Consider the following 26,322-nt stretch of genomic DNA (forward strand, 5'->3'; position numbering starts at 1 on the left):
AAGCCAGACATCTGCTCCTCACATGAATGCACTCACCTCCTAGAGACCAGGCTGCCATCATGCTCTGGAAACTCGTGGAGAATGTCAAGTACGAAGACATCTATGAGGTGAGCGGACACCCCCAGATTCATTTTAGAGCTTCCTACATAGAAAACTGGAGCTTCTTGACATCCTAGTTTGACATATTTTTAAGCTATTTCCTAGCAGATTTCCGGCCGGGTTTCTGAGGTTTCTTTAAGTTTTCTAAGGCTGCCTCTAGTAGACTTGGCTCTCCTGACGGGGGGACTTTTAAGGTTGGAATCTGGCAACTTTAATTTAAGAGCTATTTTTCTTTTCTTCTTTTTCTTTCTCTCCGGTTCTCTCCTCCCCCCCCCCCCCCCCACCCTGTAGGCTCTGGTGGGGAACGTGGAGCCACTGAACTTAAGTAGACAGAGAAAAACATTCTCCCCTCATTTTGAGTTCTGGAGAGAAGCGGGTTTTCAAGCTTCACTCCAACTCGGGCTTTGGATTTTTTTTTTTAATAAATTTTCTAAAATCGGTAACTAACGGATACAGGTACAGAGTAAACACCTAGGGCAAGAGGGGGAAGAACGGGTGTACGAAAATATAGAGTACAGTACGGGGAGAGGGCACCGTTTGCTATTCTTGTTTTCTTGTGTTTTGCTTCTTTGCGGGTCAGTGGGTCCAAGCAGAGATGGCAGCCGCCAGCGTGCGGGCATTTTTTAACGAAGTCGCCTGCACTTCGTGCATCCGGCTACCAGTGCCCGGGAGAGCGCGTCCCTCCGGGACTTCGACTTCCTCCTCCCCGGACTCCACCGTTCGCTTCTGGAGTCCGCGTCGAGCGAGGTTGTCACGTCCCCGGGCGCCCCCGCAGCTCGCGGGCGAGGCGAGGAGGCAGGGGACGGGGACGGATGCTGGAGGAAATGCCACAGTTCCGGAGCTGGGGATATCCCCCCCAGTTGAGCTCAAGAAAAAGAGGAAAGGGAAGTAAAACTCAAAGTGGGCGTCGAGGGAGGGAAGAACGGTTCTGGAGCTTCGAGAAAAGCTTTTGAGATCCGAAAACGAAAAGCGAAAGGGAGTTAGCGAAGCGGGGAGGCAGAAGCGGGAGACAACCAGGAAAAGTTGGAGAGCAGAAGGCAGAGGCGATGAAACCCGGTCCCCCGGCACCGGCAGCACTGGGCTGGACCACCGGACGGAGGTGGGCAACTCAGGCTCACGAACCCTCAGGAAAGAAACCGGGGCCCGGAGCCGGGAGCCCTGTGGGAACTAGGAGCAACAGCTCGGCAGCGGTTGGCCTTGCCCAACTAAGGGGAGTCTGGAAGCAGTCGCCAGCTTCTTCCCCATCCCGCTGGTCGGGCCCGCCCGAGTGACCGCGACTCCTTAGGGAACCAGGAAAAAGCGCCTAGAGTCAGTGTCCAGTGTGTCCCAGTCCCACCATTTCTAAGACCACTTTTGAAGGTCAATGAGAAAGTGAGAGAGAAAGAGGAAAAACAGAGAGGGGAAAAAAAGAAGGACAGGAAATGAGAGAGAGAGAGAGAGAGAGAGAGAGAGAGAGAGAGAGAGAGAGAGAGAGAGAGAGAGAGAGAGAGATTGAGATTCTTTCTCTGGGTGACTCCAGGTTTCGTCTCCCATTTGTAGTTGTGTACTGACTGTACTGAGGGGCCGTGTCTGCCCGACCTGGCAGGGTTTGCTTTACTCTGGCCTGCCTTTCTTTCCTAACAGGCGGGATTATGCTAGTTCAGGTCGCTAAACTATTCTAAAAAAACACATCACCCACGGCAAACGTGCCGCTGTCGGAGCTGGGGTTGCAGTGGAAGCAGCTCTGGGTATAGACAGAGGAATTAAAGTCATCAGAGGGATGCTGGTTCCTTGCTTATGAAAAATAAACGACTAAATGGAAAGGAGGGGGAGAGGGGAAGGAGTGGGGTTGAGTAAAAGTGGGAAGGAAGAAGAGAAAGGGGAGGGAGAGAAGAGAGGAGAGGGGGTGAGGGAGAGAAAAGGAGGGAGGGTGAGGGAAAAGACAAAACGGGGAAGGAGAGGAGAGAAGACTGGAGGGAGGGAGGAGAGAGTGCATTACTCTCGGCTGTCTAAATTTTCAGCTGAAAAGCCGGGAGAACGGGCACACAGCTTGGGAGAAGGCGCCTATTTCAGTCTGGGCTACGGTTGAAATTTAACCGAAACGACAGTCAGGCCAGTTGAACGGGTTCCTGAAACATCCCAAAAGATTTTCTGTTGCCCCTGGCTTTGCCTAGAAAGGATGCGTTTAGTGTGCTTGAAGAGACCGACTGCAGATATTTTAAATCTCAGTTTAAAAAAAAAAAATGCAGGCTGTAAGCACCGAAAAGGAAAAGGCAACAGCACTGTGTTCAACACCGTCCCCATCTCTCCTAGGTCTTGGGGAGGGGGGGGAGCTAAATCTACATTCAGAAAAAGTCTGTGTGTAGCTCCCAGTAAACAAACAGGCCCACCTATTTACTTTTCTTTTCCCTCCAGATGACCAGGCAAAGCCTTTCTAGTTTGCGTTCTCATCTTCACACCAAGCACTTAGGGCCACCTCCTCCCTCTTGGGAAAGTCTCCCTCTGTATACGAGAACACCTACATTCTCTGGGAGCCCCCCAGCCCTGCTCCCCCACACTGCCGAATCCAAAGAGCAGAGGTTGCCTGACAAGAGCGAGCGAGCGTCCCAGCTCAGTTAATTGAAGTTCTGCCTCTTTCCTGCTAAACTTTTCCCCCAGTCTGCCTCCGCCAGCCCCCTCGTCTGATTACATCTAGTAATTCTCCACTGAATGAACGTCATTTACAATAGTGGAGGAGCTCTGAGCTCGCTGCTGCTTCACGCTCCATTTGTCCTCCATTCTCCCTTTAAAGTACTCGTGTAATATTAATAGTCATGAATATCAATTATTATGAGGCGGTGTAGGCAAGCGGAGGGAGGAAGGGGCGCCGGAGCAGTCTGAGCCCAGCTTCGGGTGGAAGAGGACTGTTTCTGGAGCCCCAAAGAACCCGCAGAAGAAAAGAGGCCAAAAAGACGGTGAGAGACAGATGAACAGCTCTGCCTGTCTGTGACAGGCACCTCCAATCTTCTTGGAGGGGGACTTTTTTTTTTTTTTTTTTTTGATGGCTTGTCCTGGAAACACTTCAAGCTCAGCTCCTGTGTCCAGCTTGCTTCTCTGCTGGACATTTTGATTTTTGAAATTTCATTGTTTGATTTTGAGCAGTAACCAGGCTTTTTTTTCCAGATGTTAGTCCACACCTATTCATCCATGGTGAGTTCGGATTCCCGTTGTACCAGAAGTGCATGCCTTCTCCTCTCACTATCTCTCCGTCTCTGCATCTGTGTGTTTGTCTCCCTCTGTCTCTCTGTCTTCCTTTGAGTGCCTTTGGCTTGGTAATTTAGAACCATAATTGGACGAGGCTGCAGCTGCTTCCCTCTGCATTGTGTGTTCCTTGTCTGAGAGTCAGCTGGGAGGGGGTGAGGCTGAGCCGAAAAACTTTTTATTTGTCAAGGCAGTTTGGAAATTTTAGGTGGCTGCTTCTACAGAAAGGACCAGGGGGACTTTTTACCACAAAGGATGGGGAGAAACTTAAAGCGTCCTGCACTTCCTCCTCGCACTTGGCTTCCACTCTGGAGAGGAGGGGAAAAAAAGATGTGGGGGTTATCTCTTCACTTCCCAACTTCAGTTCCTTATTTTAACACCCTGAGTATAATAGCGTGCGATACAGCGAGCAAGCTCAGAAATAACTCCTGCAAACCACAACTCAATTTAACGTGGGCTTAGGGTGTGATTGCAGAGGAGATCCGTTTCAATCAAACTCTAAGTTATTTAATTCCTCTTGGGGAGGGAGGGGTGGCTGGAAACTCTGATCAGGCAGATGCCTCCCCGCTCTGGGAATCTCCTGCTTGTGTGAGCCCCGGGGCCTGCCAACTACCTGCCTGTGAAGGCAGAAGTGGGTTGTTGTTTTTTTTTTTTTCAACCAGAGCAGTACCACAGCTATTAGAAAGGTTCGCTTGGTGGACTTTGGATTTCTTGAAGAGGTGGGAGCAAGAAACACTTAGGAGAGCAAACATCACCCTTGGGTCCTACATTCTTAACTCAAGGCTTTGAGCTATCTCTGTCCACACCGTTCCTTCTCCTCTCCCTTTTTGCCTGCTTTGCTCTCTCCAAAGATGGCTCGTAGGCCTGGTAGTGGGTGAGCTTCTGATTTCTGTTGTACTTAATTCCCCTGGAGCTTCCCGGGTGGGACTGTTGACATTTTACCATGTGGCCCTGAGTCAGCTTGGGTCTAAGGTTTAGCCTCTTGCTTCCCTTCCCTTATCCGGGGAAAGTTGTACAGAAACTGAATTCTCTCTCTCTCTCTCTCTCTCTCTCTCTCTCTCTCTCTCTCTCTCTCTCTCTCTCTCTCTCTCTGTCTCCCTCCTCCCTCCTTCTTCTCCTTCTCCTCCTCCTCTCTTCTCTACTCTCAGGACCGACACGATGGCGTTCCAAGCCATAGCTCGAGACTCTCTCAGCTGGGCTCTGTGTCCCAAGGCCCCTACTCGAGCGCCCCGCCGCTGTCCCACACGCCATCATCGGACTTCCAGCCACCCTACTTCCCACCCCCCTACCAGCCACTACCTTACCACCAGAGTCAAGACCCCTACTCCCACGTCAACGACCCCTACTCCCTGAACCCTCTCCATCAGCCCCAGCAGCATCCCTGGGGGCAGCGACAGCGACAAGAAGTGGGTTCAGAAGCCGGCTCTCTACTGCCCCAGCCCCGGGCAGCCTTGCCTCAGCTCTCGGGCCTTGACCCCCGAAGGGACTACCACTCTGTCCGGCGGCCGGACGTGCTGCTACATTCGGCACACCACGGCCTGGACGCCGGCATGGGCGACAGCCTCTCGTTGCACGGTCTTGGGCATCCCGGCATGGAAGATGTGCAGGTAATTCCAAACAAACAAAAAACAATCATAAAAGATAATAAAATAAGAATGCGGGACGGGGGAGAGCGGCCTGGTCTTCTGGAGGTGGGGGTTGTCATCTTTAGAACCGGACTGACCGGACAGGACAAAAGTGTGTGTTTGAGTGTGTGACTACCAGGTGGCAGTTTCTAGAGATCCATTTGTGAATGACAGGACGGCTGGAAATTAAATCTTGAAGGAGGAAATATGTTCGTGATAGTTTACAGCCATTGCTATCAAGGCTAATGTTTTCATCTTGACTCAGCTACTGGACGTGTGCATTCTCTGTTGCTTTGTGTGAAGAAGTTGGCACTAGGTTTACCCCAGAGTGAGCCTGTCCCGGTGGCTTCGTAGTACTGGCTGTCTAGAGAACAGAGCTTTAAGCAAGAAGGCTCAAGGGCCTCCGAAGGCTCCAGGTGTTCTCCCCTTTTGCAAAGCCTGCTAGGAACGATGTTGCTTTGGAGAGGGTCGTTAGTTGTGTTTGTTTAAGACCCCTTTGCTTGCTTTAAATTTCCAAAAGCTTCAGAGCCCTTCTCTCCAGACGAATTCTAGAGCCAGCAATAGGATCTTTGCCGGGACAAGCTCAGAAAGTTGCGACTGAGTTCTGGGAGTCCTTGAGGATTGTTAGCGTTTTTGGAACTATCATCTGAAGGCCACTTGATTAACTGTAAAGCAGTGTTTCCCACCTTCCCCTTCAGCCCTCTTCTGACACTTGTCACCCCTCCCCAATGCTACTGTCCCCTCTGAAGAGGCAGCATGTGTTTATTTCTTAAAACAAAAGGTTCAGAACAAACCCCCAGCCACGGAGTATCCCATCTGCAGCCTACACAATGGAGGCCGACTTGGATGAGAACCCTTGGTTAAACTAAACAAAGAAACATCAAAGAAAAGATTCCTAAATACTGTCAGGGTGATTCTGAACAGTTCTGCTTCACACACACTCTCCCCCAATTTAAAGGGTCTCCAGAAAAGGTAAATATTGTCATAAGGCATTTAATTGATGTTTGGATCTTATTGGCATAGTTGAATTTGTTATGCATCACTGTAGACTTATTTCTGAGGCAAAGAAAAAAGCGAAATGGGAAATAGAAGGTAGCCAAGTCCTTCCTCTTTACTTTGCTGTGAATATGTATGTATATATGTATGTACGTATGTATGTATACATATACACATATGTATAGTCAAAATGTGGAGACAGAATCAAACAGCATCTCTGTGTGGTCTGTGATGGCTCATTGTTTCAGAGAAACCTTGTTATTAAAAAGGAAGAAACCACCTGGTCTGTGGCTGGATTCAACCGCAGTACCACAACTGATGGTTTTGTTGGTTTTACTGAGCTGTGCCTGTCTGGAAGTATTGCTCATTTTAGAATACCATGTAAGAAAAGAAATATTGAATTGTTTTTTTTTTTTAATGCTTTGGCGTAATAGGCATGGGGGAGTTTTTAAATTAACCTTTCTGAGTATGGTTCAAAGTCCTGGATAATGAAGGTAGATCAACCTCACACCCTTATTCCCCTGGGGATGCTAACATCACCCACTACACTACCCATCCCCATTACTGTAACTGTGGATGAGAATATCACCTACTACCACTACCCTGCAAGCCAAGGGACTCAGGCGACTGGACCCTGAAATATCTCTCCAAAATGGGGGGGGGGGTTAGAATGCTTTCTTTAAGTCAGAACTTTAAAGGGTTTTGAGTGTCTAGCAAAATGCAAAGGGAGGGGACAAACAAGGTCAGGGAAGTGCTTTTGGGGGGAATAACTTAATCAAAGCAACTGGATAGATGTAAAGTGTTTAAGTGAGCCCAGCACCAGCCTGAGTTGATGCAGTTTGCTCAGAGACTGTGGGGATAGAAAGTGCGCCTGGCTCCCCTGTCCTTCCTCCAGCTGATAGCCTGGCATTGTGGAGAGGCCTGTGGGACCTTCACAACCCTAAGAATGAAAAGGATGGGGGAATACAACCTATGCGAGTCTCAGTAGTGAACTGTGTGAGGCTGGTCCCTCAGTGGCCCTGGTCCAGTATGGTCCCGGTGGCAGGCCTCCTGAGTCTAGGGTAAAGGGAAGCAATGAGAAGGTTTGTGCTTTAGATACAGAAATGCTGTAGATCAGCTTCCCCTCCCCCGGAAAAGGGTTTACTGCCAAGCTTAGGGTCTAGAGTGCAGAGGCTAAAAGTTATGGAAGCTGCTAGGTCTTCAGACACCAAGCAATAGACCCAAGGGGGTAACTGGACCCTTCTGGACCCCCGAGAAGTGAGAGCAGAGTAGTTTTGCCTGGCCCTCCAAGTCACTTGTTCTGTCTCAAGGGTCTGGAATATGTGCACTGAGGACACTGGAAGCCAGGGACCAGACAGAGCCAGAGGGCGCTACATGGGTCCTGTGTACAGGTCTAGCATTGGGGGCATTTCTTGTGACCTAAGGGCACACTCACAAGGCCGCCGCCCTGTGAGAGAAAAGAGGGGGAGCTAATTAACCAAATGCTTCTAATATTTTTTTAAATGAAACTATAAAACCCTGTCAATTTCTATTTCAATTTACTCACAGGGGCTATTAAACTAGCAGATCGCTGTCTGGGTTCCGGGTATGCTACATTTCACCCATTGGGAAGGGGGGGGGCAGTGTTAAAAACTCAGGGGGAAATCACTACAGAAAAAGAGAACGAAGGGACATCTAGTTGTGGATTTGTTTAGTTGCCGTGTGGGCGTCTAGTTCTTCACAGCTTGGCTTTCTAACCTCCTATCACCTCTACCACCCATGAGTATCAACATATAAAGCTTTTAAGTGAACCCTACACACACACACACACACACACACACACACACCACTACACTATGCTCAAACACACCCTTGTGTCTTAAAGCAATCCCTGGTATCACTTTTAACTAAAGAAGTCTAGTAATTATGAGTCTGAGTTGTTTTTCTGCGCTTCCGCATGCAGTCCTAATTAAATCTTTACGATCCTCCCTGTGACGATTAAGCGCCAGCATGCTGCGTGAATATCCTGTACAAAAACCCAGCAGGCGGCCGTAATTAGATAGAAAATCAGACAAGAGCCTTCTCATTAACTACCACAACTACCCCACGTCGCTGATGAGGCGGAGATACATATTTGCGCACCAACATAAGCAAGAGGTGTGGGGGCTTATGGGTCCAGGATCGTATGTGATGGGTTTTGCTCCCACAAACACAGGCAAATATTTTTGTCCTGCCTGGATGGACTCGGAGCCATTGGCAACAGACTCACTCACGAGTTTAGAAAAGGGCAATGTGAGTGTGACCGTGCCTCTGAGTGTGACAAGGTCCCCTGGAAACTTAGGAACAAGTTTCAGGAAATATTTTTAAGGCGACTCTTCACTATTAAGGTGTTTATGGAGGTCTACAATGTAGGAAACAGTTTGAACCAAGAAACACCCCACCCTTAGCTTTCTAAGAGCAGCAAGGTGTCTAGTAAAAATGGAAAGAAAGAAATGAGCATACCCTCCCCCACCCGCTGGCTAGTCCATCTCTCTTCTCAGGCCACACTTGTTCAGTCGTAGCAGGCTTTTTTTTTTCTTGTGATGGACACACACCTTCTTCAAGGAAGCATCCTGAATGGGTAGGAAGTGCTGGGGAAACACCTCAATCCCAAGATCTTTTTTTTACACTTCTTTACAGAGTGGGTGACAAATTGGTACAGACTTAAGTTCCAAAGGATCAAGCAAAGCAGTCTGGGATTCGGAAAGACAGTGGGTATTGTCTTTGGAAGTGGGGAGGATGGAATCTTTGCTTTTTGACACCCTGCGATGCACAGCTGGAAGGCCGGTTCCCAGGCATCCTGACAGCTAGGAACTCACTCCAACAACTATTCTCTCAGAAGTGCTGCCAATTCTGAGCTGAAACTTCCCCTCTCTGGGATGAAACTGAAGATTGATATTGCTTGTGATTATCAAGGTGTTGACTAGAAGGATGCAGTACTTTTGACTGCATATGTATCTGTGTGCCTGTATCTGTAGTTACTGCCTCCCTAACAGATGTGCACCTTGCTGGGCGGCTTCACCAGCATGATAGAAGGGTGTGTATGGACTATGCAGGGACTATCATCTTGCACCAAGAAGCTCAGAGCTCACAGAAACACAGTGTGTGGACTGCAGTGGGTGTGAGGTCCTGGAGGGTTTTGTATTGCTGTTTGCATTCCATTCCAAATTGCTCAGACTTTAATTAAAATCCCATAATGTAAGCTGTTATGTATTTGTAAAAATGACTCTGGGGTTAAATACACTGGGATAGAATGAAAAACTGAAATTGCTCTTAACTTATATTGGTGAAAAATCTTTCAGTTGTTGCCAACTTTTCACAATTCATATGGGCAAGTAATCTAAAAGTTTATATGCCTGTGTGATATCTGTGTTTCAGATAATAACAAAACCAATACTGCATCCCAGTTGTCCCTCGTATGTTCTGCTTTCCTTTTTTTTCTACTGGGAGAATTTACCATTCCAGTGAATTTCATTTCTATGTCGATTTGGAGATAATAAGGATAATAATAAAACCTCCTTTGCGAATTAATATAAATGGAAATAATAGAAACTCCCGTTTAGAATGACATGATTTATGTATGCAATTCTTTAATATCCAGTCAATTTGAATGGTGATGTTTTTATCTTCACAGTCAGTTGAAGATGCCAATAACAGCGGCATGAACCTATTGGACCAGTCAGTCATTAAAAAAGGTATGGATTGTTCCTTCCAAAAGTAAGCAAAGATTTCAATGTCTTTATGCTGAGCTTTCACTTTGGGGGTATTCATCATTTTATATCACAAAACAATGTCTGTTGTAATCAGTTTGATGACTATCAGACTAAGTAAAAGGGTATGCTGGGGAAAAAAAAGGAAATGGGACCAAGAAGAATGGAAACTCAGTTAGAAACCAGGATTGGAGAAATAGAGCTATATTGACAATTGCCAGTTATTTTCATAATACATCAGGTAGCCATTCTAAATGCATCTTATATGTCTGAGCCATTATGATGTGTAGAAACAGCTGGGAAGCACTGGTTTCAAAAATGGTCTATTGTTACTTGGTTGATAACTGGATTTATCTATGTTAAAGTGCCTGTGTTGTGGGGGTAGCTTTTCCCCCCTTGTTGTTTTTGGTTTGATTTTTTTTTTTTTTGGTGGTAATTTTTTTTGGTGGTAATACCAGTTATCTATGTCTTATGAGTTGTTTCTTTTTGTTATTATTATTTTTAATTGTGCCAAATGCTTTGCTAAATATGCTCCCCCTGAGAGGCTGAGACAGACTATGCATGCATCTAGATCTTCCTGCATACGCACTCATGATTGACTATGACTGTGGCATCACCCCATACTGTTAGAGGGCATGTGATATTAACAAATGTTTGCAGTCTCTTGTACAGCTGTAAGCAAAATAATTAACTAATTAAACTAATTAAATGTAATTACAATAACTCATTTCAGGCGTATTGCAGCTGCTTAATTTTTTTTTCCTGCTCTTCTCTGACAGTCACTGAGAGAATGTCTGACGATTAGAGTAGCTGCTTCAAGGCCCGAATGTCACTCTCATGCCCACAAATTTAAGAGTTCGAATGTGTGTACACAGTGCGGTCTTTAATTATCATACGGATTGATATTGTAAAACACAGCTTTAATGACTGTAGTCCTTGCTTATTGAGGTTAGAGGGAGATGGTACTTATGCTTGGAGTCAACAGTCCCCAACTTCAGTCAGTTGTGATTCACTTGAGCCACTTAACACTCACAAAAATAATTAAAGAAAACGATAATTTAGAAAGCAATCCATCCAGCCTCAAATTGGAGTAGTAGCAGTTGGCAGCTTGTGGAGTAAGGATCCCAAAAAGGTTAAGAGGATGCTGAATTTTTCCCCCTCTAGAAATTCATGGATATGTAGCTTTGTGAGGTAGACAGGGAAAACAGTAGCTGAGTGCTGCCTTTTGGGTTTGGAATGATTTTTAAAATAGGCTTTAAAATGTTGCCCAGTATTTCTCCATCTCTTCTTTAGGTAATGCCACCTTCAGCTGGTACTCTCAGGGTGCAAGCTCGGGCTGGCAGCTCTGCTGACTGCTCACTTTCTCTGGTTCCTCTGGAGTCTTCTCTTTTGGTTAATTGCTGGTTGATTGGGGTGGGTGAGGGAGGAGCTTTCCTGTTCCCTTTTGTCATTGTTATTTTAATCCCCCTCCCTCCTGGTGGAAAGCTAGAACATCTCAGCTCAGGGTTCCGTAACCTAGCAACATCAATTTGCTGGCAGAGGGACATGCCCAGCAGATGACCAATCAGAAATGTTATTAATAGTCAGGCCAATAAAAATATTTGGAACTTAGCTTGCCCCAGCAAAATGGGATTCACAATTTTCTTAGATGTGGGAAGCATTGGTTGCAGTGTTTAAATATGTTTGCCAGAGAAACATGAATATTTATGCATGAGGTTGTTTCCAGAGATAAAGGAGACTGGTGACTAAAGTTGCATGCTCTGTTTTTCTGAGACTGCTGCATGTTTTACCCCCAAAGCTTTTTAAAAAGCATTCACGGCTTAAAACACTAAGGTAACACCCTACTCATGCTAATTGATTTGGAGTGAGTAGTATAAATACGACCGTTAGGTTGGTTCTATTATTTGATACTTGAAATGTTTGCCTTATTACACGAAGAAGAGATCCTAATATCACATTTTTATCTTTTTAAAGCCATGGGCAAAAAATGAACAAATGTTTGATTTATTTTTCTAACTCACCAGGAACCACTTAAAATAAAGTTATGGGTTCATTAGCTCCTTCCCAGCCTCTCATCTCTCGTCTTTGCATAGTCTCATCCCCATGAGGGATGCTTCTGTGAGATTAATTCTGTGGAGAGGTGAGAAAGTTTCCTGAACTGAATATTCTAAATTTCAGCAACTAGCAGGGGACTTGGTTGCTTAATTTGTTTTCTAATGGGCATTTAGACAGTTTTTAGAAAATTACGCTTCATTAGTAAAAGGCCAGCAACTGGTCTACATTTAGACATCTTTGCTCCTATGTTTATTGAGCCTAACAACCTAGGCATAAAAGATGTATTTATCTATCTTTGTGTCTTTCTGTTTAGTTGTGCCATGGCCACTCCTAAAATTTAATCCATCTAATTTTTCTTCCCTGTTGACATCACCTCATACATTATAGACTCCCTCTCTTGTTATGTTTGCTGTGTGGGCTTAGCTGACGTTTCTGAAGTAATTTAGTTAAGAGGAAATGAGTTGTTCCCAGTAGAGAGAGCAAACGAGTGGAGTGAAGGTAGCCAGCGTGATAAATGGCTCTTTCATTTGAAGATCTCCAGAGCTCGTTTACGGCTAATTTTCTGTATTGGCCCCCTTTGAGCTATTAATGCAATCGGCAGGGACCGTGGCCCCTCTCTTCTTAGCTGCCCCATTAGAGCTCCCATTAAGCTGCCGAGTCTCAACTCTGTGGCAGGAGTTGGGGAGGGAGGGAGTAATGAAAGGTGCTTTTTAAACTCTCCTAATCTAAACCGGCAGAGGGTGGTTAATACGATTTGAAGGGGGCTGGTCAATGAGCAATCAATAAAGTAATAATGAGAAGGATTCGGTACATTAACAGTCTAAAAATCCAACGAGACATTAAAAAATCATTCTGAACTCTCAGTTCCATTAAGATTAGGAATCTGGGTGGGGACGGGTGGGGGGAGTGCCCAGCTCACATAAATGATCATTGCCATCTTCTTATGGCTTAACTTAAAGGAGTTACCTAGGTTTGAAGAAAGGGGACTTGGAATCAGCGACCAACATGCAATCGGTTTGACACATTAAACAGCAGAAAATATGTCAGAATTTCTTGGAAATGTTATTGAGGCCTGAATCCAAGGTTCAAATTCTGTGTCTGTGGGCCATTTTTGTTGGTCTTAGGGATATCCTGTTGGGTTACTTTTAGTTCATCCTTCACTCTCTCCCGTGTTTTCTCCATTAGTTCTGGCCCCCTCCCCACACAAACACTTTGGTGTGGGTTTTCTTGGAGAGGAGGAAATATAAAATTGCCAAATCTCAATTCTAGCAGACTCCTTTGAAATTCTTCCTAATTGCCTAAAAGGAACACCGCATCTGAGAGAGAGAGTCTGAGCCCAGGAAAGTTGTGTTTCCTCTCAAGAACTTCACTTTTCCAGAGAGAGAGAGAGAGATTGAGAAAGAGGAGGAAAGAGAGAGGAAAGGGAAGAAAGAGAAGAGGAGGGAGGGGAAAGAGAGTGAGGAGAGAGAGAGAGAGAGAGAGATTGAGAAAGAGGAGGAAAGAGAGAGGAAAGGGAAGAAAGAGAAGAGGAGGGAGGGGAAAGAGAGTGAGGAGGGAGAGAGAGAGAGAGAGAGAGAGAGAGAGAGAGAGAGAGAGAGAGAGAGGAGTGCAGGAAGGATCAGAAGTCATAGAATTCCAAAATTGGAAAGGTCAGACATTCCTTTCCATTGCCCCAAGTGTGGGAATATGCAAGTGCACAGACTGAGAAGATAAATGACTTTCTCAAGGTCGGATGACGCTCTAAAAACACTATGAGATCCATTCAGATTTCAGGATCTTAGATTCTGCCATTAAGGAATGCCAACATTGGATATTGGGGAGTGTGTGTGTGTGTGTGTGTGTTTCTCACCACAATTTTGGTGCCCACCTGTATACACCTGCTGACCTTGTTAAATAAAATGTACACAAGAAGGAGACTTAAGAGGATGCAAATTTGAGCAGTAGTTTCCCCGATCATGAGAAGTGATTTTACTTTTAGGGTACTCGATCTCTTGGTTGCTTCCCAATGTAGCTCTCAAAGTTGTCAGTTGTTTTTTTTTTTTTCCTGAGGGGGACACACACCTTTAATGTGTGAGGCAGGTTCATTTCTTCCCCTCTTTCTAACACAGGTCTTGCCAAATACAGTTTCTCCAATTTGCAATTTCATCCTGAAGTTGCTTTTTTTTTTTTTTTTAAGAGAAATTAAGTACTAGCCCACTAATCTCTATATAGTCTAGTACTGAACAAGGTTTTCTCTAATTTTCCTTCCTTTTTCTTAGAACTTCTCTCATGGCAAAGAAATACTAATAAATTCATGGTATTTTTTTCTTTTCTGGAATGATTCATTGGGGAAAGGAAAGGAGAGAGAGAGAGAGAGAGAGAGAGAGAGAGAGAGAGAGAGAGAGAGAGAGAGATCTAGACCTTACCATCAAACTAAGAGCTGAAGAGAGGGAATACCCACTTTTTAATGTTTGCACAGAAAATTGTAAACATGCACAGGACCTAAAGCTTCATGCTGAGTCTTTCTATGCCCCATTTCCTTAGCATTTCCTGCTGTCGCTCTAAACCTGTCTCAGGCATCTCTGGGCTCCCTGAGCAGGAATAGTGTGCTCATAATTACTAACAAATCAACTGGGCCCTGTTGCTTTCTGGGTTTATTGATAAGCTGGAGAAGAGCAGAAGGGGAATCACGAAGGGAATAAAATACAGGGTTAATCAGCGGAGCTAAGCAGGTGTGAGGGCCAAGGGGAAAATGAGATGAGCTGGAAGCTATGGAGAAGGAAAGCCAGAAAGAGAAATATCTAGGGTGTGGTCTAGGACATCCATGCTGAGCCGGGGTTGGGGCGTGAGTTGGTGTTAAAAACTGAGGATAGAATGGAGGACCACGATTTTGATAGAAAATGGGAATATAATTGAAAACACTTCTGTTTACCTTGTGAGCTTTGATTTCTTCATGGGGGAGGCGGTCTTCCTAAGGTGGATGTGTGCCGCCTAAGCAGATGTCCATATTTATGTGTATATATGCAGAGAGGTACAGTCCAGGGGAGGGAGTCCCTGACTGTCTCTAAGGGAAACAGCTCCTATCAGCTGACTCAGGCAATCAGCAATAGGACAGATAAAGAACTGGGTATAACGTCTTCCTGAAGGCCTAAGTTTTCAAGAAATTTGGTATCCGGGAAATAGGAAACCAGGGAAACTACTGTGGAAGAGATACTGGTCATTATGTATAACATCAGCTGTCTGTTTGCTGGGCTTGTTTTGTCATGAAAAGATTCTAAGCAATGTCAAAGATAAAAATGCTACCAAGTATCAACGGTGAGACCTTTGACATAATTTATTGCAAGAGTTCTCTTGTTAAAACTTCAAAAGGCTATCTACTTTTAGGGGAAGCTTTTCCCAAACTGATGTCATGCTGCTGAGCACCAGTATAAAATTGCATATGATGACTCGAATATGAATCTGAAATATAGGCATCAGGAATGCTATGAGAATAGATTCAAATATAGGTGCATGCTGTGTACAAAAATCAAGTGGCAGAATGACTCCATCCTAATCACCCAATTACAAAGAGACTTATGAATTCTAAGGGTTACTCAGGTTTGATGAAAACGCTTTGACATTTTCCTGCTTTATTCTCAAATGGGAAGCAGTCCCCAGCGAAACTATGGGGAGGGTGTCCAGAAAATCAAAACTGCTTTGGACTTTGCCTCTCCTCCCCATGACAGCGCAGAAGATGAACTGTTTTCTAACCTTATTCCTCCAACTAGACCAGGTCTTGGGCATCCACAACAGGTCCTGAAATTCCAATGTGTCAATCAAGAAGTGTCAAAGGGAGTGCTTTAGTGTCTAAATCCATTCCCTTAAGGAAGCTGCTTTTCGCAAGGTTTTGGAATACACCAAATTAAATTAATAAGCACCTAACTTTTGGAACTCTCTCAATAACCATGGAGTCTGAATGCTGAAATCTGTGATGTAAAAAGTCAGCTGAAAGAGAAACACAGCCTTCTCTTATCTGTCCTGCAAAAGAGAATTTAGACATCTTTTCTCATAATATTCCTAGACCTCACGTGGTAGCATGCCTCTTTTCCAGCCAGATTTATAGAGTGTGACATGGACGTGATTAGACAAGCGGGGCAGGTTACCTTTCTTTCGATACTAGATATATGTTTCCATGAATTCTCCTTGTAAGAAAGGAACATGGGAGAAGTAGGACAAATCAGGAGAAGTCCAAAGGGCATGCCTGCCAGGACAGTGTTCCCCAGCCTTCCACCTGGCTCAGCCTCTTCCTGACATGCAGATGACACGGAAACACAATTAAGCCTAAATACAGGCTGAATGCACCAGGGTAGCAGTGGCAACCAGCTGTCAGCTCTTATTAGCTGCTGCATAAAACATACCTGGAGTGTGGTTTGTTATCAATTACTTGCTGAAACGAAACAACTGGGGCAAGGCAAGACCGCCACCGCTCACACGAATTACAGTGATTGGTTGATTGATCAGGGCACCTGTTGTAAATCATAACTGCTCAAACAATCACGAGCCGGTGCTTTAATTTGTAAACAAAACTCAGGTCGCTGCTGAATTGCTCTCACTGGAGATGAGCATTTGGGTATGTTTCTAAATGAATCTTGCAGTGGTTTTTATGCCGGGGTAAAAATAAGTTACATTATGGGGGGGGGGGGAGCAGCTCTTTGCCCGCCTCACCTTCCCACCCCCATCTTTAGTGATGGCCACAGGTTTGGGTCCAGTCAGAGAGGAGGAATTCCTCTAAAGATCACGGACATTAACATTTGATCTCAGAGAACGGTGAAATTAATCTTCACTCTCAAGTACCTAATGAGACAGTGTTATCCTGGGAGGCCTGATGAGGAAACAGTTCAGGAGTCTGCAAAGTGTCCAAGGTCACACTAGAAGCAGGCGACCGAATAGGCTTTGCCTAGATTCACAGCGTGATTTAAGGTCGAGGTTGAGTGTTTCCCTGATGTGTGGTGAACAGGGCTATGGCAAGCGACACTCATGTGAACTGTCATCTGGGGTAAGTTTCCACAGGAATGGTGACATTTGGGTCGGTTCCCAGCCCTGGGAAGGCAGTGCAGCTGGGAACAACTGAAGTAGCTGACTCCCCGTACGCTTTCCACTTGGTGGCTGCCACGTGGCCTTCCCAGATGCCTCGTCCTATCAGTCAGGAGGGTTGAAGCTCAGTCACCTTTACGGCAACATTTTCCCCCTCTCTCTATCTCTCCCTAGTTCCTGTCCCTCCCAAATCTGTCACTTCTCTAATGATGAATAAAGATGGCTTCTTGGGAGGAATGTCAGTCAACACCGGCGAGGTATTTTGCTCGGTTCCAGGCCGTTTATCTCTGCTCAGCTCAACTTCAAAATACAAAGTGACTGTGGGAGAAGTTCAGAGACGGCTCTCGCCCCCTGAATGCCTCAACGCGTCTCTCCTTGGCGGCGTCCTCAGAAGGTAAAACAAAATAAAATAAACAACAACAAACCACACACACACATACACACACACACACACACACACACACACACACACACACACACACACGGAGAAGGGTGCTGTGGAGACCGAGGGAGAAAGTCCCATGCAGTTGCCTAGCAACCCGGAATCTAAGCCCAGCTCCGTGTGACGCCACTGGAAAGCTGTAGAAGCTACTAGTCGGGTGTACAGCCATCAAGAGCTAAGTTCTCAAACGCAAGCCCCACCCAGCTCAGACCTATTTGCGCATGCGCAGCCCTGCTAGCTAATTCAGCCTTAGAAACCTTTCACTTTCTTGCCAGAGCAAGACTCTCCCAACTAAGTGAGTTCATATCTGGGGCATTAGCCTGAGTTCAAACCTGAACCTATCTTCCCCATCTCACCTGAAACAGAAAAGTCGGCTTCCATCATGCTTTCCATATACTCTCCATTTCACTAGTTTAAAAATACAGATGGAGAGTAGCTACATTGGTCTCCTGATCAACGCCCTAGTATATCGTGCTTCCCATTTTGTAAAGCCCTTTTCTACTCAGTGACCTTCTTGCAGTAGCATCACATCTCAGAACGTTAATACTCTTCTATAATGAAAAGTAGTCATTTTCTGGGGGCCATGCAATTGCTCTCCAACACTGCAACCCATGGATAGGCTCCTGGTGAAAGTGGAGAAAGAAATGGTTATTGTGCCAATGTCTGGACCCTCGGCACTGCCCTGGTTAAGTGACTTTGTATGAGACAGAACTTTCTGAAGTCAACCCACTTGAGATGTTTACTGTCCCATTCTTTCCTAAAAGTGACTGGGTGAGAAGCACAGCAACATGCTTCATGCATGGTAACCACTTTCCTTTTATTTTTATTCAGTCCTTAGAGGACATGGGAGCCTAGAGGGAAGCTAATGCTGTTGTGACCCAGAACAGGTCTTACTATGAATCTGCTTGTTCTGTCTTTGTTCATTTTCAAGTTAGTCTTTTCAGTTCAGAGTCAGGATGATGATAGTTTATTATTATTATTATTGATTTTTGAGACAAGGTTTCTCTGTGTATCCCTGGCAGTCCTAGAACCAAGAACTCACTCTGTAGACCAGGTTAGCCTGGAACTCAGGCATGTGCCTGTCTTTGCCTCCCAAGTGCTTGGTGTGCACCAGTATACCCCGGCTTCCAGAGTGGGGATGTCTTAATTCAATTCCTGAACATGAGTGTATACAATTTATGAATTGTGATAGTGAAGACAAAGTGTTTATCATATTAGCAAGCTCGAAAGTGTTGGTATTATTGCTATCGTAACAAACATTACAAACATTACATGATTACAAACATCAATCCTCTCTCCCCTTCTAAAATGTCTCCATTATGCAGTTGGTTTTTGGTTCCTCCTTTAGAAGCCTACCTGTTCCTGGAAACTAGCCCTTTTTTCTTTCTTTCTTTCTTTCTTTCTTTCTTTCTTTCTTTCTTTCTTTTCTATTCTTTTCTTTTTTTTTTTAAGCGTGCCTGGATTCTGCTCTCCTCAGGGGCTCCATGGCCAGTGAACCTCTGCATGCACATGACCAATATTTACGTTTTCTGCACCTACTACTCTACATTCTAATTATTCCCATCTGGTATCTCCCCCCCCACACACACACAAGGTATTTTTTTTTTTTTAGAAAGACTTACTTTCTATGCTCTGTATTGCAGAAATTAAGCAAGCCTCAGCAAACTCTCAGCGAATAACTGAAAGGAAGGGGTGCAGCAGTGCTAACCTCAAGTTAAAACCCCTTCAAGCTCCACTGGGCTCTAGATTGCTAAGTCTAAACTTTGTTTCAGGAACACTCTGAGGTTAATCAGAATGTTAATTCTTGCAATTGCAGAGCCAAATCGAAAAATGGGGGGAGATCCTTGAGAGAAAGGCTAGAAAAAATCGGTTTGAATTTACCCGCGGGCAGGCGCAAAGCAGCAAATGTCACCCTACTCACCTCCCTGGTGGAAGGTAAGCAAGACTCGGAGCCATTTCGCCAAGTAGCTGAGCTTAACTGTCGGCTGGAGGCTGACATTTTACATGTTTCATGATTAACTGGAAATCATTGTGATTGCTGTGCCCTCATGAGTTGGATGTCAAGGGATTGCAGGAGAGACAATCAGAGGTCTTTTTACTTAGAGGAGGCTAGCAGCGGCAGGGAAGCAGAAAAACAAGGGATATAAAAGTTTCTGTGCTCCAAACAGGGATCAGGCCCAATCTCCAAGTCAGAGAAGGGGTCATTTCCCTGGCCATAGTGGCTGAAGCATCCTCTGCTTGAGCTCCTGTTATAACATCTCTGTGAGCTGCAAAAGTGTTTGCTGATAAAAAGCAGGTGAGGCTGGTGAGGGGAAGGGCACTTGCTTTCAACCCTGACCACCTGGTATCCACCCCCATATCCCACAAGATGGGAGGAGAGGTCTTCCCTGGTTTCCCTCCCATGTCTACACTCACACCCCCAATACATGTAATAAAAATTAAAAGACATAAGAAAACATGTAGAGTTCATGAATGTTAATGGTTATTGTAAAGCTCATGATCATTCCAGGGTTCTGTCACCCGACTGGTAGGACTTAATGAGATATTGATACCTTAGCAAGTCCAGTAATGCTTATGAGAAAGATGGGGTGTGGGGGGGGAGGCGAGAAAGTATTGAGAGGCAAGTTGAATCATTAAGGCAAATTCATTGGTTGTGAGTTAAATGGTCACAATTTTACTAAGAAACTTCTCATTTGCTTGTCAGTTTGGGTTTTCAGTTGGAATCTATGGCCAGTAATAATTAAGATCATCTATGCTGCCTAGAAGAAGACTGTCTGTGGTTGAATGTGTAGAGGGGGCAACAAGAAACACAGCCAAGGGGTCCACATGGAAGGCGGTGGATCATTTTCTCTGGAGTCTTCCTGTGTCCTGTTTCTCTTTGTTTGTTTCTCTTCCATATTTTAGTAGATATGATATTAGGGCTCTTTTAGGGAATTGGTTCTTGCAGGATTTCACCTTATGTTCTCAAAAATAATGGCCATGAAGAGCTCAAAGAGTTGCATGCACTGCATATCACTATCTTTAAGGCAAAGGGTTTTTGGCTCACACTCACCCACCAGAGGCCTTAAGTTACCACATTTTTAAATCCCACTTGTTAGTGGTTGACACTTCTCTGTTTGTGAATATCCCATTTTGCTTTTAGGATATTATTAATATCACAATCCCCATTTTCGAAACAGTCAAGGTGATCTTAATACGAGATAGATACTTTGGGATGGAAAGGGAAGAAACTGGAAATCACACCAAAATGATAATATTTGGTGCACAGTTTTGGTACCATGAAACCTTGTAAGCATTGTGCTTGAAGTCTTTTGTTATTATGATATCAATAAAAGCAAGTCACAGTCCCTCAAAATAATGTATCTGTGAGATAATTCAACATCCCACCCCCTAATTCTGTGTTTGTGATCTTTCCTTAGTCCCCAAGGCTGTGCCCTAAGAGGTAGTAGTGCTTTATTCAAAAGGGTCTTCCTCCTAAGCTCCAGAAAGCCTGGTGTGCCCCGGTGCCCACACTTATGTATTTGTGAAGTAACAGGTTTTGAAAGAGGAGTAGAATGACAGCAAGCTCTGAAAGAGAAAAACCTGGACACAGGCAGAAAAGTGCAGGGTGAATTGGAGAGTTTTGCTGCTGAATAGAAACACTCTTCAAGCACATGTTAGTTACATGCAGTTATTAATATTCATCAAGGTTTATATGCATGGATTTATTTATGTATGTTAGTTATAAATATGAGACAAATTGTCTAATAGAATTGTAGGAAGATGGTGCCACTTCCACATTTCGTCTCAAGCAGGTGTAACTGATGCTTTAAGAAGAACATTTAAGTAGAACAGAGGAGACTGGCTGGCATATCTTGCCAGAGGTCTAGATTCAGCTGTTAGGTGACTCTTGAGCCCCTGCCCCCAAGTGAGTGAGTTGCAGGAGCACCTTCAGGGGGAGGGGTGGGGTGCAGTGTCTGTCTAGAGCCTGGTTTAGGCAGAGGCTGACTGAGTAAGGCTTGTCCTGTTCTCTTTAATTGTACTTTATCGGTCTTGGGTTTGAGTTTGTTCTGTATCTGTCCTAAGGTGTTCATGACCTGGGTGTTGACGCTCTGCTGCTCTCCTCGTAGGGGAAGCCGTTCACTTAGCTCGGGACTTTGGGTATATTTGCGAAACAGAGTTTCCTGCTAAAGCCGTGTCCGAGTATTTGAACAGACAGCACACGGACCCCAGTGACCTGCACTCCAGAAAGAATATGCTTCTGGCCACCAAGTGAGTTCCCAGGTCCCTGGGCCCTGATCCTGGGCTCCCTCCCAGACCCAACTCCACTAAGGAAACTGTGGAGCAGGGAGCCGTGCAGTCTCTCTGGTTTGGGTTCAAAATGCCTTGTCAGGAAGGGTGCCTGTGCCTGTGCCTGTGCCTGTGTGTGTATGTGTGTGTGTGGTGATGAGGTAGACTTGAGGGTTAAGGCTTGTCCCAGTCCCGGTATACAAAGAGAAAGCAGGCTTTTAACTGTTTTTCCTCCTGACACCCGGAGTGTCAGGCAGATTTTCCCCAATCTCTTCCCAGACCCCTAGGTGAATATTTCTGTCTGGGCTTTGCAGTGGTCCCCCTTGCCATCGGAAGGACAGCCATGTGTGTTTGCTCAGGGTGTCTATATGTCACCCACGTGTGCCCATCTCTACCCACAGCTCTAATTACTCCATCTCCAACGTTGCTGTTTGTCATCTTCCACGGACTTGTAAAATTTACTGCAGCTCCAGAGGGGAAAACAGTAAATCTCTGGCTAAATTTAGGTCTAGAGCTCATTTGAACATTTACAGTGGGTTTTCTATTTATTTGATTTACTCCTGTCTTTGGCTTCGGTGTCATATTGTTGGTGTTTTATGACCAGCTCAGGCCTGCAGTGGGCGGCACTGCTTGCACCAGCACGTTTCTCTAGCAGGCGCGGTCTAAACAGCAGCACTCAGCTCATTTATTTAGCGTTCCAGGACGCGGTTTGTTCCGTTGACAGCGTAATTTAAAGAAATATATGGAAGGCTGAAAAATCATTTGCTCAAATTTGTCCAGATGTTTTTGAGACGTGATTGGAATTTGATTGTCCCTTTCCGCAGGGTCAAAAAATATTAATGTCCCAGAAGTTTAATTGCTTACAGAGCCTGGTTTGGGCTGTGTAGATTTTTAAATCCTCAACTCTTAAAACATTTGTTCTCCGCACTACAAAATTTCTTTCTTTTTTTTTTTTTTTTGGCACTTTGGAAATGAGTACAAACTTAAGGAACGACTTTAATCATCTTTCCCAATGATCAAAACCTGGCACATGCCCTCGTTCTAGAAGGATTTCTGCTAATGTGCCATCTAGCCCTGTAATAGTGTTTCATTCGTGAGTATATGCTCTTACCCTCTTGCTCAGGGACCTGAGAGTAAGGACCAGTTGTATTTTATAAATGAAACAGAAAACTTTAGGGAAAAAACAAACAACAACAACAAAGCCTAACAAGTCTAAAGCAGGTAACAAGATCCAAAGAACCTCCGAGTTTCCTAAAGGGGTGGTTTGACACCTCCCACCCACCCACCAGGAAGCCTTAAGATTTTTAAGGCCACTCCTTTATAGCCTAGGGTATCAGAACCCCCTTGGGAGCTTTTCCACTTTATTTGTGTCTGGACCCAAATGGAAGGGAAGTGATTCAGAGGCTGGAGCGTGCATGTGAAACTCACTGAGGTCAGCCCTATTGGGTGAGCAAAGTCACTTGCTGTGGGGGATATGTGGATGTGTTCTGAATGAAGACCTTAGAGGGTAGGCAGAGTCTCTATCAGTGCTCCCTATTCCCCCCAAGCCTTCCTTGAGAATGTCTGTCAATCTTTCCGTGGCTGTCAGTGTTTGGAAAAGGGATTCCCTATTAGGTTTATTGCCGGCCCTGGGCAACATAGCAGCACCCTGGGGAAGGGTGCCCCAAGGGTCTTTCAAACATAGAAATCTGCCCTGTTTACCTGATAGTTAGGCCTTCGTGTCCTATCAACCATTTCTGGCTGTCTAAGCCCACTATGCTATAGAGGTCTGCTTCTCTTGACACCCCACAGAACTACAGGCTGGGCGAAGGCAGGTGGTCAAGAGAAGTATGCCAATCTGAGAACGGCTTTGGCCTCTGGGATGCCAGGCTTCAGCTAGCCAGCAGAGTCAAGCTATTTGGCCTTCGGGGCTAAACGCCTCCTGTCCATTTCCTATATTAAAACTCTCTCAAATAATCCCAATCCATAGTTGGGTGCACAGGGTTCCTAAGGCAAGGAGATTTCTCTAAATTGTAGGTGCCTTGAGGAAATAAAAACCTAAAAACCTTCAACAAATAAAACTTTATCCTCCCTTGTCTTTTAACCATCTACCTTTAAATTTTATTATTTTATTTAAACTATGCAGAAATATTTTTATATTGACAACAATCCTGTTACACAAAGATTTTTAGTAGCTTACATTTGCAAAAAAAAAGGTGACTTTTTTTTGTTTTTTAAAAGAAGGGAAGAGATATCTCTCTTCCAAAATGCTGCAGGTAAAGCGGTTTTGCTTCGAATGGAATCAGCATTCTCTTCTAGAATAAACAGGTTTTTGCCCTGGGCCATGAAAGGTTCCAGCAATCTGCTTCGGTGCCAGGGACAGGCTTGTGGCTGAGGGGTTTTAAATCTTTCAGGTTTTGTGTGTGTGTGTGTGTGTGTGTGTGTGTGTGTGTGTGTGTGTGTGTGTGTGGCGCGCGAGTGCCCTAAAGGTTGGAAAGGCAAGGAGGGGAAATAATTAAAGGAAATGTCACGTATCAGCCAAAAGTTATTGACTATTCGAAATCAAAAGCCAAAATGCCTAGCGAATTTCCTAAAGCAGAATACAGGTGGTCCGAGAAGGGAGAGGGAAGGCGTGAGGGTGGTGGAAGGAGTGTATTCCTCTCACCGGGTCCTTGCAGAGCCAGATGCTGGGTCGAGGGAGCGCTCTAGGGAAAGAAACAGCCGAATAGCCTTGCTGTCCACAGACCCAAAGCCTCTGGGCTTGTGTGAGAGTACGCCTGGGTTCCAGGACTCTGAGGGTGTTTTTTCTCTTCCTCCCTCATTGCCCGCAGGCAACTTTGTAAAGAGTTCACGGATCTGCTGGCGCAGGACCGGACACCGATCGGTAACAGCCGGCCCAGCCCCATCCTGGAGCCGGGCATCCAAAGCTGCCTCACGCACTTCAGTCTCATCACGCACGGCTTCGGCGCCCCGGCCATTTGCGCTGCGCTCACGGCCCTGCAGAACTATCTTACCGAAGCGCTCAAAGGCATGGACAAGATGTTCTTGAACAACACCACTAACAGGCACACGTCTGGGGAAGGCCCAGGTAGTAAAACTGGCGACAAGGAGGAAAAACACAGGAAATGAAAAAAAAAAAAAATTAAAGAGAAGGAAAATGTTTTAAATACAAAAGGAAAACAGAAAAAAAATAATTTTAGCTTTAACATATTGGATTGGCTTTGGAAGAATTATATTAGGTAGAATACACATACAATCAAAATTTAAAAGAAAAAGAAAGTTAAGTAACTTTAAAAAAAACTGAGGCGTCATCGGAGCGACAAACTGGCTCTCGGTGTCTATTTCAAGATACACATGGAGACAACCGTCCGGATTTTCCACTTCGGTTCTTTCGAGTTTAGTAATACAGATAATAAAAGAAAACTATGAACCCCCCCCTTTTGGAAAATAAACATGAGACTAAACGTGAGAACACGCTAAGTTATTGGAAGAAAATTGGAGAAACGTTGGTGTCAATGCTTTGAGAGCTGGTTGACTGAGACGCACGAACTTTTAAATTTTTAATTTTTTTAAAAAGGAAACTCTCGCAGTCCGCGCGCTCCTCCTCACCCTTCTGAAGGCTGCTTCCCTCCCTCCCCCGTCAGTCGGTTCCGGGGATCTGCTGGGGGATGCCCGCTGTGATTAGTTCTTTGGCAGTTGTGTTGTCCCTTTGGTGTCCAGACCTCGCCTCGTTCCTAACTCCCCGGTGCCCAACTCCCCACCCCCTGTGTGTTTAATTAGGGAGGCGTGGAGGGGGTGGGGGTGGCCCAGAGGGTGTGTGTGTGTGGGGGGAAGGCCATAGCTTTTGATCCGGTCTTGAGAGTCGAGACTCCCGCGACAGAGGAAACCAGACCGATAAGTTGATTCATCATGGTTCCTTTCAGAAAACGTTACTAGTTCCCAGACTTGCCAGCACCTGTTCACAGAGAATGTCACATTTGTTAGACTTGTGTCATCTAGAAGTAGAGTTTAAAAAGAAAGAAAGGAAACAAAACACGAATACTTTGATTAGTATGTAATTCCTTCGGAGGGGTATGTACCATCTCATTTTCTTCTGTTTCCCAAAGCTTTACCCACATGGTTTATGAGCTTCTTCAAAGAAGACTTGGGCTTCCTACACAATCTATAAGGTACTGAGAAAAAAGAAAAAAAAAAAAGAAACGATCCTTTTAAAGTCAAAGCCTGTGTGTCAGAATTGGGCAGGTTCACTTCTTTAAAGAAGCTCAAAGGAAATCATCTAGGAAGTGGACAGCGTGGAGGGTGGGGGGCAGCGTTGAGTCTTCTTGCTAACACCCTTCAACACAGAAATTCCCTCAGGGGTGGATCATTGCAGAATGCCTTGTAAGGGAGTAAGCCTTCTTGGGAACCTGTATTCCAACAGTATTGTCTTCACTGAAAAACGAATTGCATTTTCTTGGGCTCTTTGGGGATCGTTGTTCTAATGGAGAAAGAAGCAGCTATACGGTTGTATTTGGGGAAGACAGTCTACAAATGACCGTGAGCTTTCTGAATAAAAGTGTCCCCTTTCAGACATACATTTATTTTGGCACAAAATGCATAACACCCACCACCACACCAACCACCACCACAAACACTACCAACTACAAACACCACCCCAAACACCACTACCACGCAAAGTGAAAGAAAGAGCTTGTATTTCAGCCTCAAATTCCTGTCTGGATATACTGGGAATATTCCCAGTCAATGAGGATCCAAGCATTTAATGTATCTCACTTCACTCACCCCAACTTTTCACCCATACTGTATCTTAGCATTACCAGGAAATAAGCCTGTACCTTTAGCAAGAGCAGTGAAATCC

The 26,322-nt window shown here is 45.1% G+C and overlaps 1 protein-coding gene across 1 annotated transcript; it reads left to right on the forward strand.

The window, feature by feature from the left end:
- Positions 1 to 26,322, forward strand: Tfap2b (transcription factor AP-2 beta). Its single transcript, XM_057751217.1, has 7 exons — positions 1 to 107; positions 4,467 to 4,925; positions 9,592 to 9,652; positions 16,949 to 17,168; positions 19,033 to 19,151; positions 21,326 to 21,467; positions 24,296 to 26,322. The coding sequence occupies exons 1-7, from the start codon at positions 27 to 29 to the stop codon at positions 24,591 to 24,593; spliced, it is 1,380 nt and encodes a 459-aa protein (XP_057607200.1). The 5' UTR covers positions 1 to 26; the 3' UTR covers positions 24,594 to 26,322.

Source organism: Chionomys nivalis, chromosome 19 (assembly GCF_950005125.1).
Source record: "Chionomys nivalis chromosome 19, mChiNiv1.1, whole genome shotgun sequence".
Taxonomy (NCBI): domain Eukaryota; kingdom Metazoa; phylum Chordata; class Mammalia; order Rodentia; family Cricetidae; genus Chionomys; species Chionomys nivalis.